Source organism: Athene cunicularia (genome assembly GCF_003259725.1).
Source record: "Athene cunicularia isolate RWA chromosome 1 unlocalized genomic scaffold, athCun1 chr1_part2, whole genome shotgun sequence".
NCBI lineage: Eukaryota > Metazoa > Chordata > Aves > Strigiformes > Strigidae > Athene > Athene cunicularia.
The window spans coordinates 82,094,422-82,105,908 of NW_020799092.1; the positions used below are offsets into that span (position 1 = coordinate 82,094,422).

Consider the following 11,487-nt stretch of genomic DNA (forward strand, 5'->3'; position numbering starts at 1 on the left):
CCCCCCAGCTTCGTCCTGGTGCTGGCGGACGACCTGGGCTTCGGGGACCTGGGGAGCTACGGGCACCCTTCTTCTGCCACGCCCAACCTGGACCGGATGGCTTCTCAAGGGCTGCGGTTCACCAACTTCTACAGCAGCTCCCCGGTGTGCAGCCCCTCCCGGTGCGTGCCCCGCTGCTCCCGTCCCACCCGCTGGCCGGTGCTGCAGGGCCCCGGGGCCGGGGTGGAGGCGGCGTTGGCACCCAGCTGGGGAGCTGCGGTGCTGGGAGGAACGGAGGGGTGACAAACCTGCCCTGTCCCAGGAGGCCCGAAGGTGCGGCTGCTCGGCGAAGGGACCAGTCGAGCATCCCAGCGGGCAGGGAGGTGGCAGCGGCGGCCATAAGACTGCAGGGCCAAGCTGCCAGTGCCGAGGAACCCCCGGGGCACCCTCTGAGGAGGCTGAGCACCTTGGCCCGTGCTGCGTCCGGTGTGACGCCCCTCCTCTCTCTCCGCTCTCTCCTGTAGGGCAGCGCTGCTGACGGGCCGGTTCCAGATGCGCTCTGGGGTGTACCCCGGTGTGTTCAGCCCAGACTCACGGGGAGGCCTGCCGCTGTCAGAGGTCACCATTGCAGAGGTGCTGAAGGCTGAGGGCTATGCCACAGCCATGGTTGGCAAGTGGCACCTGGGCCTGGGGGTTAATGGCTCCTTCCTGCCCATCCACCAGGGCTTCGACCATTTCTTGGGGGTGCCCTACTCCCACGACCAGGTGAGGGGTGTCCTGGGTCGGTCTGGGAGAGCGTCTGAGAGGTGAAGCTTGCTGGAGAGCACATGGGCCGTGGTGCTTGCCTGGGTGTGGGTGTTTGCAGGTCGGGGAGATGGGTGCTGGTGGGGAAAGCCAGTTCCCGAGGTGCTCATATGATAGGGCAGTTCTGCAGAATGTGGGTGCAGGGGAACATACGCCATTTGTCAAGGGAGGGAGGGTCAGCACCTGGGCTACAAAGAAACATCCGAATTGCTGCCAGGAGAAGATGATGATGGGGCAGCGTGGTCCAGGGACAGACCCCTGTGCTTCTGGGAGTGGCCACCCAAAGTGTGCCTGTGGGACCTGGTGGTGGGCTGCTGTGAGACTCTGCTCCCTTCCCCTCACTGTCCTGCAGCACAGGTAGAAGACAGAGTGTTTTTTGTTCTCTCCAGGGCCCTTGCCAGAATCTCACCTGCTTCCCACCCGATATCAAGTGTTTTGGCACTTGTGACCAAGGCATAGTGCCAGTCCCGCTGCTCTGGAACCAGAGCATTGTGCAGCAGCCGGTCTCTTTCCCCGATCTGGTGCCACTCTACAACAAATTCTCCCAGGACTTCATCGCTGACTGTGCCCGACGAGGCCTCCCCTTCCTGCTCTACTATGCTTCCCATGTAGGAGAGGGGGAGGGCTGCTCCGGGCCGAGGGTGGGTGTCCTGTGGGGAGTGCAGGGGTCTCAGCCCCTGCAGCCCCAGCACTGTGCTGAGCAGTCATACCTGCTCCTGGATGACCCGGGGTTGCTGTTCCCACGCCCACGTCTCATGGCAGCACTGATCTGATAATGTTCTCGGGCTGCTTCTTCCTGGAGCTTTGCCCATGTCTCTGGGCCAGGAGCCCACTTGGGAAAACTTCCCGTTCTGGGGCTCCTCATCCTCTCCTGGGGCTCAGCTCCTTTGTGCCATTGCCGAGAGATGCTTCTGAAGCTTGGGGACAAGCCTCCTCTCCTCTCACGGCTGTTGTCACATATCTCCGTGTCCCAGCTGGGGTGCTCACTGTCCCTGGGTGAACTGGGAACCAGGTGCAGCTCTGGATTGTGCACAGGCATCTCCTCTGCTCTTCCTCCAGCACACACACTACCCCCAGTTCTCAAGCCAGGAGTACGCAGGGCAGTCGCGGCGTGGGCCCTTTGGTGACGCACTTTTGGAGTTTGACGGCTCGGTGGGACAGCTGCTGGAGGCGCTGCAGGAAAATGGTCTTGCAAACTCGACCCTGGTGTTCTTCACCTCTGACAATGGGTGAGTGGGCTCAGCAGCGGGGATTTCATCACTGATAAGATTCTGCTGCCGTGGCCTGGGGGACCTGGGGCAAAAGGGATGTGGTGAGGCATTGCCAGGTGAGACCCTGGTGACCTGCAGTAAGGAAAGAGGTGGACGCTACTCTGGAGAGGACCCAGTGCAGTCCCTGTTCCTGTGACTCAGCTGTGTCCTTCCTTACGGGCAGAGCCCTCGCAGGGTTCAGGCCAGGAGCGTGCAGCAGCCCAAATACACCCCGATTCCCCTCGTGTGTGAGTGGCACTGGGCTGGTGCCCTGCTCAGGTGTCTCGCACCCCTTGGCTTCTCCGCCTGCCTCCCGCCTCCCAAGGCTGGGGAGCATGGCAGTGTCACACGCCGGCACCGTGTCTCTCACCGTGGCCCCGTCGGCAGCACTGGGGAGGGGGTGGCCTGAACTTGCGACGCTGATGGTCGGTGGCTCTTCTCTCTCACAGCCCTTCCACCATGCGGATGGCTCGCGGAGGCAGCTCTGGCCTTCTCAAGTGTGGGAAGGGCACAACGTACGAAGGTGGCATGCGGGAACCAGCAGTGGCTTATTGGCCAGGCCGTGTCGCTCCGGGTGAGACTGGGCAGTGCTCGTGCCTTCTGCTGCTGATGCCAGCCGAGGCGGCGCGGTAGCTCGCCTGCCCTGGGACAAGCAGAGGGTGGGAGAGAAATTAGGGTTGCAGGGATGGGAGTGGGATCAGGTGCTTGAACCTTTCCTTGTGCCTTGCTGTGGTGGGTGACAGGAGTGACGCATGAGCTGGCAAGCACCCTGGACATCCTGCCAACGCTGGCTGCCCTGGCTGGAGCAGCCCTTCCCAGAGTTGCCCTGGATGGCTATGACCTGAGCCCCGTGCTGTTTGGGTCAGGGAAGGTGAGTCCTGCGGCTGGTTCGGCCAGCACTGTGCATGAAGGCCGGGTGCGGGGCTGGAGCTGCGTGCCTGGGGAGTGGGACCAGCTGGCGGTTGGGGATGTCCGTGAGCTGGGACCTTTTGTCTGGCTTCGGTCATGCCTTGGGAGTTCCTGGGCTCCCCCAGGCTGCTCTGCTCTGACAACTGCAACGTGTGGCCCAGCCAAACCCCCGCGGCTGCAGTGGGTGGACAGAGCCCAGTAACTTGGAGCAGACAGGGTGCTGCTGCTCGTCAGCTTCCCCCTCCAGCCACCTTCCAGCTGTAGCACCGGGGTTCCTGCGAGTCCCTGCAGGCTCTGCTGCTCGTGTCCAGGCTCTTCAGGCTCCTGGCTACACAGGTGAGCTCAGCTCTGCTGCTCCCCACAGAGTCCCCGTCGGACGATGTTCTTCTACCCGCCGTCCCCCGACCCACTGCACGGCCCCTTCGCTGTCAGGCTGGGCAAGTACAAGGCCCATTACTTCACCCAAGGTCAGTGCTGCTGCCGTCCCTCCACACGCCCAACTTGGTGAAGTCCCGTGTGGTTTTGCTGTCCAAAGCTCCAAGAGGAGAAACCAAGCTGTACCTGGGGGTCTCTTGCAGGTTCCTTTCACAGCGATACGACCCCAGACCAGGCCTGCCACGGGCTGACGCCGCTGACCCCTCACCTGCCCCCACTGCTCTTTGACCTGGACTCAGACCCAGCTGAGAACTATGACCTGCTGCAGGGCAGCGTGGGGCCGGAGGTTCTGCAGGTCCTGAAGGAGATCAAGCTGCAGAAAGTGCTTTTTGAACAGCACATGAGTTTTGGGGAGAGCCAGCTCAGGAAGGGCAGGGATCCTGCCCTGCAGCCCTGCTGCGTACCAAACTGCACTCCGAAGCCTTCCTGCTGCCGCTGCTCCTAGCCGCTCGCTGCTCCAGCCCCTTCCGCAGCTCCACGCTGGAACCCCATCCCGATCCCTGCCCCCACTAACCCAGCTCGGCCCTCGAGCTGCCCCACAGCTCTGACCCCGCGACGCCTCTGCACGAGGAGCTGGACGCCCAGGCTGGGGCCTCCTGACAGAAACCCCGACTTGGTTAGGGTGGGACCGTGATGCAGCGCCATCTCCAGAGCCACAACAGCTCCCTTCAAACCATGGTCAAGAAGCGAAGGGCCTGCCCCCGTGTCCCGAGACCCCCCCCTGCAGCTGGGGCAGGCGGTGCCCCCCCTGGGTGGGAGCAGAGCTGGAGCTGCAGCACCATCCCCGGCCAGGGCAGGGCTGGGGCGGGCCGTGCAGGGCCCTGCAGCTGGCGCAGACATGCCTGGCAGGAGCAGCGTGGGGCCTGCTCAGCACCCCTGAGCCCTTGTGAGTGCCGCGGGTGCAGGCATGGCCGGCGGCCAGCAGGGCTGGTGCTCTGGCGAGGTCTGTCAGGGACGCTGGGGCTGATCAACAGCGGGGCCAAAAATAAAGAGTCACTCCACAGGGCTGAGCCCAAGCCTGGTCAGAGGGGAGGGGAGGGTGCAGTGGAAGAATGGACCACTGGTCACAGGGGACAAGAGGTCTTGGGGACAGTGACTGGGAACACAGAGGGTCTTAGGGTGGATACTGATGGGATCCCAGTGTGTGTGTACAGTGCACCAGTGAACTTGAAACTGGACTCACACAGCCTGGGAGACACGGATCTGGTTCACACGGATGGCTGGGTAAGGGGCTTGACACCCAGCCACGAGTATCACATGGACTTAAGTTCCATGCTGTTACATGAGGAATCTCTGCATGTGCTGTGCTTGAGTCCAGGGAGCAAAGGTGTGTTTGTGTTTCACTAAAACTTCACATCCTGGTCACCTGGAAAAGCAGGAAAGGACTGGCCTGCGCTTGTGTAAGGGGTGGTTACATACATGTGGGTAAAGACATTGCTGTCTGTGTCGACCTGTTTTGCTGTTCACATTAACTGTGTGTGTGTGTTTGTATCTGGCCCTTCGGAATGCACCGTCAGTCTCCTGAACACACCCTGGGAACAGCCACAGCCGCCTCCATCAGGCCGGAACAGGAGAAACCTCCTGGGTGTGAGAGTCCACCTGATTCAGCTCTAGTGGATCTGAAAGGAGAAACCTCCATGTTTAGAAGTCTGGATCTGGCTGCTCCACAACAGAACGGGGAAGGAAACCCAAAGAAACTGCAGCAGAGATCATGGACTGGACAGAGGCAGCAGTGATGAGGCTGTGAGAGCAATGTGGGGGATGGCACTGTGTAGTAACTGGACTGCCTGCTAACAAAAGTGCTTAAAGCTTTATAAAAAAATTCTTTAGTGTTTCTTTTCTCCAGTACGTCCCATTGAAGCAGCTGGGCAGGACCCTCCGCTGCAAGTCCAGGCATGGCTCAGCTCTCCTGGCACGCTTTGCCCCGAAGGATGCGGTAACTACGGCCGTGGGGTGCTCTCGCCCTCTCCCTGAGCATGGCGGGCAGTGTTGTGCCCGGACAGTCTCCCACAAGAAGGGGAGAGGCCCCACTGCCCATCGCTGGAGTTCTGGGGCATGAGAAAACTCACTTTCCTCTGTGAAGGCCAGCCCTAGCTAGCCCCAGAAGCCTAGAGCAAAGGGAAAAACAGACTCGGGGTCCGGGGCTTAGGCAGATGGGGGCTTCTCTTCAGGGCAGCTCTCCTCTTTGTCCAACAAAGTCTCACTCTCCTTCTGCAGGTCAAAGCTCTGGAAAGGAGCAGGACAAGGAACTGCTGAGAAGCATGAAAGTAACAGCTATACTCTGCTGTGGTTCTTTCAAATTCAGTCTAGGGCAGCGCGGGCTCCTCAGAGGGTCACCACCTCAGCCCTTCCAACTGAGACGTGAGCAGCACACAAACCCCGTGGGGTCACCGCAATAAGGCAAATCTTTCCATGCTCCAGTTTCACCCTTTGCCACAGGCTCTGCTTTCCCTGACGGGAAAAAGAGCAGAGCTGCCAATGACTTAGGAGGAGTGCGGGAAGTAGAGCCTTTCTTACCTCCAGTTCTCGCATGACCTCGTCCATGAAATCTCCTGAATTCTGTTTGTAGGCAACTGCCAGTTTGATGGCATCATTGAAGAGCTGATGAGAAGGAGAATGCTTGTCACTCTAAAGGGCACTGGGGTTCTGCAACATAAAGAAACTGTTCCCACACCCCAAGAAAAAAAACAACCTCTGTGACTACCTATAGCTGCCAGGCCCTCACAAGCAGCCAAGCAGAGGTATGAGCCCATTTTCTGCTCTCTGTGCCTACAGCCCTCTCCATGTCCTTGGGCTGCATGGGGGTCTTTCAGATGCTGAGCCAAACAGCCATGTTTTACCTTCACTACGTTGGTGCCGTCCGCAGCAGACACAAAGTAAAAGGGCAAACTGAACTTCCGGGCAAAGTTGAAGCTTTTCTGGGTTACCTTCATATCCGCTGGGGGCAAAAAAAAGAAGTGGTCAGTAAGATACCACTGTAGGCAGAACGCCAACACATGCAGGAGTGGTGGAACGGATGGAGGCCAGAGCCCGGTGTAGCTGTCAGGGCCTCCTCACTGTAGTGCAGAGCTAGGAGAGTCCTCCCCAAGGGCTACAGGGTTTTAAAAGCAACAGCATCAGCAAACCACTGACAAGAAAACACGAAGAGCTTGTGTTGGTTTATCCACAGTGCTTGACTAAACTACAGATGGGTTCTGAGTGCCATAAATAAATAATGCTTTGCAGCTAGAACATGCCAGTTCCTCTTCTGTGTGGCAACTACCAATGTTTGCCAGGCACATCCCCGTGATTTTTGCTGTTGCCCACATGACCTGGACACCACTGACAGCACTAGTCATGCCTCTCCCTCCCATTTGGCCTTTTTAACCAGAACTCCCCATGCCTTTATGCCATGTTACCTACATTCCTGCAAGTCAAGGGCACGCTCACAGTATACAAATGACTCAACTGTTATATATTTTTATTTAGCAGGCAGGCAGGTCCAGCTACCCCAACCTCTCAGTAGGCCAGAGGCTTTATTGCAGTTTTGGAACAATGTTTGCGGGACGTGCTGACAGCCTGCGTGCCAGCACAGGAGGATGGCTCCGAATGACCCGCCTGCTCCCACAGAAGCCACAGCTGAGGTAGTTCAGACTCCAGCAAGCCCCCCCCAGGCAGCCGCTCCAGCCTCCATGCAGGGAGCTGAATCAGCTGTTGTGCAGACTGGGCCCGTGTTGGGAGCTGTGGGCCGATCCCTGCCTCACCTAGGTGCAGGGAGAGGACTCCTGGAGCAGCGCCACACACACACACTAAGGGCAGGGTTCATCTACGCAGAGGTTGTGTCTACAGTACGGCTGCCAACACCACGTCCCTTTGCCTCGGACTTCCTGTACAGTCCGTGCAATCTGTGCATTCACGGCTGGCTTGGCCATCCCATAGGAAAGGTTTTTATTAGGCAAGATCAATCGTGTCCTAAACCACACCCCTGAACCAAAGGAACTTCCACAGACTACAGCAGGAGCGCAGACACCTTCTGCAGGTGACACACCTGGTCGTAGCTGCAGTGATTTCAGAGATCACAACCCAAATGACAGCAACCGCGAGTGCCTAGCTGGGTTCCTCTGCAGAGGAAGGTGAACAATTCTGCTAGCAGGTATGTTTAGACACGCAGCACAGAGGAGCCCCATGGTAACCTGCAGGCAGAATTAGCAATACAAAGGCAGTAACTGGGGAAGCCACATCATGGGTTATGCTCCTTTTGCAGAAAGACATCCTGCAATTTTTGACTAGGTACTGCTCCAGTCAGCTTTTGGGCTCTTGCTGGATGAAATGGGCAATGGTAAGGACAGAATTGGAAGGACATCGCTTGAGTGAACTTTAAATGGATCAGTTTTGTATTTTTAATTGCTAGTAAAAAAAGGGCAAGAGCCTGTAAGACAGCATGAAATGTCAGTAGAGGACCCAGCTATTGTCTGGTAAAATACAGCCCTGAGGGACTTATTACTCAACAACTCATCTGGACCTAACAGATGGATGACATTCTTCCTCAGCCAGGTCAGAAGAGAATCACATCACAATCCTGAGAGGTTGAAAGAAGATACACTCACCATCAATTTTGTTGGCCACCACAATGCAAGGGATCTCCGGGCGGAATTCTCTCAGCTCCTTGTACCAGCTGTTCAAGTTCCTGTAGGTGACTTTCCGCTGCACATCAAACACCTTCCAAAAAAGAACCAGCTGTCATGGGATCAACAGCAGGACAGCTCCTGACCAACCCACTGCACCAAACACAAGTACAGAATCCAGAATTGTCTCAGGAGTATATCAACAAAGGAGTCTGGCCTTTGTTAGGATGAAAGAGCAAAGGGAGAATATCCAGCAAGCCTTGAAACGTGCAGCCAGCCTGTTTTTTCGCATGGTGCAGGAAACAGTCCCTCATTTTCCTTTACGTTCTTATTTCATACCATGACAAGCACTCTACCACCCATGGCAGCGGGAAAGACCCGTTCTGCTAAGTCAGGTCAGATGTGAGGCTTCTCTATTTTAACAATTAAAATATCAGTGAAGTTGACTGATGTTCACAAGTGATAAGAAATAGTGGAAAGTTAGAGCAACAGTACAAATCAAGAGACTTAAGCAGATTAAGAGTCAGGAAACAAGACTGATTTGACCTAATAAATAGGAAGCACAAAGTATAGCAAAATAGAAAGGACAGAAGACCAGAGAAGAATGTCTTATGTGGCACCCCTGCAGAATGTATCAGAACAGTTTCGTACTACATAATGCATAGTCAGATTGCAGAACAAGAGAGGAACGCCCTCTCCCTCACACCACCTCTGACACAACAACTTCTAACAAGGATATTCCGCTGTACGTACCACCTGACTGGAAAGACAGTGACAAGAGTAAATAAACTCAGAAGACAGGAAAGCCAGGGAATATAGTAAAAGTGCTATCAGGAAAGACAGAAGAGAGCTAAACATATCCAGCTACACTGGTTTTGTCTGGTGAGAGAACAAAGAACAATATAGGAAAGTTTTTTGAACTACTAGAAGAGACAAGAAATACAAGGCAGCGTAATCATAAAAACATACAGGCCTAGTGTCAGCAGGGACTGTTGTGAGTCAAAACTCCACCACATCACAGCTGGACACTACCCTTACCATGATACAGGCATGAGCCTTGTGGTAATAGGACGCATGCATGCTCTGGAACCTCTCCTGCCCAGCTGTGTCCCAGAAGTCTGTAAGACACAAAAAACACACTTAGAACGACCAACTTTCCAAGTTCTTCCTCACAACTTAAACCCAGTCCATTTACTCAGGGTCACATATCGGATTTAATCTCATCAATCTGAAACATTCCAGGGCTAAGAGATCATCCAAAACTAGGACCTCTTCTTAGCTAGGCTTAGTTGTGCAGACACTGAACTCTGCTATAGGCATTAGCAAAAGAGAAGCCATCGGTAGACACGGCTTATAACGGACAGTAAGACAAAGCCAGTAAAAAGCGCAAAGACTGATGACGATGTGGTACTCTGCCACTAGAGATGGCAACAGGAAACAAAATCTAAACATCTTGATTTCTGACACCGTGACAAACAGCCGGGTGCCACCACAAGAACTGTTCCATCTCCTTTCGCAGACAGTTTAACTCTGCTCCTTCCAGGGGCACGGCTCGTTCTAAAATGATGAAGGGTCAGTAAGCCAGCCTGAGACAGACAGGTCCCAATTCATTAAGTACCTTGTAGACTAGGTGCAGACCTGAACAGTCATCAATATTTTAATGCCTTTTTCTCTTTGTGTCTCTCAGGTAGAGATCTCCCCCTCTCCTCTTACTGGCTTTAGAAGCTGATATTTGGGTCTTATTTGCTGTATGAATTTACGCAGCTTTAACTAAGAACGACCAGACATAGGCACACTTGTATCAGATAGACTGAAGTATGCTACTCCACCCAAAGCCTAATAAGCCACTTTCCTTAGCACTTGCTCTGCATTGAAATTAGTTTCTGACTGGACACTGTATGAGACTCACAGGCTGGTGACTTCTTCAACTGCCCAAAATATAGACAAGTACTCATCAGACCACACTGGCATTCATTTGGGGTTGTTTCACTTAGCTTCTAAAACTGCCTGATCCTTTTAATGTGTCATTCCAGAATCCTCACTTACAAGGAAAAAAGTGACCATGACCTACTGAATGTCCCTAAATTAACTTCCAAATAATGTGGCAGCTGTCATGAGAGAACTTGCCACAGCTTATTGAAAAACACTGCTGCTTTTATTACTAAATCCTCCAGATCTTGCCTGTCATACCCCATGTCACTCCAGAACACAGGAATTTATCCACCTTAAAATCCTTGGGAAAAATAAGATTCATAGAGTAAAGAAATACACCACATTTTAATGCAATCCTAACTCTACCACAAGGAATTTGACAATGGCTACTAAGAATAGCTCATCACATACACTAGCAAGGGAAGTGGTAATTTTGCACAATTGTAAGTGTTCAGTTCAAACCACCTGTCTTTACAAATCACACTTCATGACAGGTCTTCTCTGCAAAGCAGCTTGTATGATCAGCATTATGTTCATAAAATGAGAAGATAGAAGACCCTGAACTCTTGTATGACACAGGCCAGATGAATTGCTCAGACTAGAGCAAGTTACTTAAAGTACTAAATCCACGTTAAAAGTAAGTCACTGACATATGTATCCATACCTTCACAAGTTGCCTTATAGTCATTTCACTTACTGGTTAAAAACCCCCCATCTTTTATTTGAGTTTACTGAACATCAACTAGAGGCGAACCCACACCTGGAGCACTGGGTCCAGTTCTGGGTTCCTGTGTACAGGAGAGACATGGACATACTGGAGAGAGTCCAACAAAGAGCCACGGAGATGGTGAAGGGACACGAGCATCTCCTGTGAGGAAAGGCTGAGAGGGCCGGGACTCTTCAGCCTGGGGAAGAGAAGGCTCAGGGGATCCCATCACTGAGCATAAACACCTGAAGGAAGAGTGTAGAGAAGGTGGAGCCAGGCTCTTTCCAGTGGTGCCCCGTGACAGCACCAGAGGCAACGGGCACAGACTGGAACACGGGGGGTTCCCTCTGAACACAGGGAAACCCTTTTTCCACTGCGAGGGCGACTGAGCACCGGCACAGGCTGCCCAGGGAGGTTGTGGAGTCTCCATCCCCGGAGACGTCCAGAAGTCTCCTGGTGCTGGTCCTGGGCAGCTGGCTGCAGCGTCCCTGCCTGAGCAGGGGTGCTCGGGATGAGCTCTGCAGGTCCCTGCGCCCCAACTACGCTGTGAGCCCTCCAGTCCCCCATGTTCCTGCCTACACACCACTGTCTGGCAGCCCATGCTTTTTGGGTCCGTGTGCTGCTGATATGCCGACAGCACCGTTGCTCTTCCCTCTCCGCACACGCCGGCACCGGCCTGTCCCCGGAGCACCCAGCAGGGCCCCCCCACTTACCCACGAGGACCTCCTGCCCGTCCACCCGAGCACGGTGCTTGTAGAGCGTCAGGGCGAAGGTGGAGAGCTGCTGGGGGCGGCTGCGCCCGTGTTAAGGAACCGACGGAAGAGCACGTTCCCCCCCCTCCGCAGCGACCGCCGGCGCCGGGCCCGGT

At 54.8% G+C, this 11,487-nt stretch overlaps 3 protein-coding genes across 4 annotated transcripts in view; 2 read left to right on the forward strand and 1 right to left on the reverse strand.

Annotated features, from left to right (window-relative positions):
• Positions 1-6: 6 nt before the first annotated feature.
• ARSA (arylsulfatase A) lies at positions 7-5,044 on the forward strand. The gene is made up of 8 exons (XM_026868087.1): positions 7-161; positions 504-744; positions 1,173-1,391; positions 1,843-2,012; positions 2,483-2,607; positions 2,777-2,904; positions 3,307-3,409; positions 3,521-5,044. The coding sequence occupies exons 1-8, from the start codon at positions 97-99 to the stop codon at positions 3,820-3,822; spliced, it is 1,353 nt and encodes a 450-aa protein (XP_026723888.1). The 5' UTR covers positions 7-96; the 3' UTR covers positions 3,823-5,044.
• A 129-nt stretch (positions 5,045-5,173) lies between these two features.
• On the reverse strand, positions 5,174-11,481 carry LOC113491288 (rab-like protein 2A). Of its 2 annotated transcripts, none has more exons than XM_026868089.1 (6): positions 11,333-11,481; positions 9,020-9,099; positions 7,964-8,075; positions 6,218-6,315; positions 5,895-5,978; positions 5,174-5,603 (listed from the first exon to the last, which is right to left on the reverse strand). In XM_026868089.1, the coding sequence occupies exons 2-6, from the start codon at positions 9,059-9,061 to the stop codon at positions 5,523-5,525; spliced, it is 417 nt and encodes a 138-aa protein (XP_026723890.1). In that variant the 5' UTR covers positions 9,062-9,099; positions 11,333-11,481; the 3' UTR covers positions 5,174-5,522. The 2 variants fall into 2 exon arrangements, with proteins under 2 accessions (XP_026723890.1, XP_026723889.1); XM_026868088.1 differs by lacking the exon at positions 11,333-11,481 and adding an exon at positions 10,674-10,692.
• The window catches only part of LOC113491274 (nucleoside diphosphate kinase 6-like), a 1,778-nt gene continuing 1,537 nt past the window's right edge, over positions 11,247-11,487 (forward strand). Inside the window, exon 1 of the mRNA XM_026868040.1 lies at positions 11,247-11,391. Within this exon, the coding sequence (XP_026723841.1) occupies positions 11,247-11,391 (145 nt within the window). The remainder of the gene's footprint in view (positions 11,392-11,487) is intronic.

Excerpts from the sequence above, each read along its gene's own strand:
- ARSA (XM_026868087.1), top strand. The coding sequence starts at position 97 with ATGGCTTCTCAAGGGCTGCGGTTCACCAACTTCTACAGCAGCTCCCCG. Across the intron at positions 1,392-1,842 it reads TGCTCTACTATGCTTCCCAT|CACACACACTACCCCCAGTT; the intron begins GTAGGAGAGGGG and ends CTCTTCCTCCAG. Across the intron at positions 2,608-2,776 it reads GCCAGGCCGTGTCGCTCCGG|GAGTGACGCATGAGCTGGCA; the intron begins GTGAGACTGGGC and ends GGTGGGTGACAG.
- LOC113491288 (XM_026868089.1), bottom strand. The coding sequence starts at position 9,061 with ATGCATGCGTCCTATTACCACAAGGCTCATGCCTGTATCATG. Across the intron at positions 8,076-9,019 it reads AGGCTCATGCCTGTATCATG|GTGTTTGATGTGCAGCGGAA; the intron begins GTAAGGGTAGTG and ends CTTTTTTGGAAG. Across the intron at positions 5,979-6,217 it reads ACGGCACCAACGTAGTGAAG|CTCTTCAATGATGCCATCAA; the intron begins GTAAAACATGGC and ends CCTTCTCATCAG.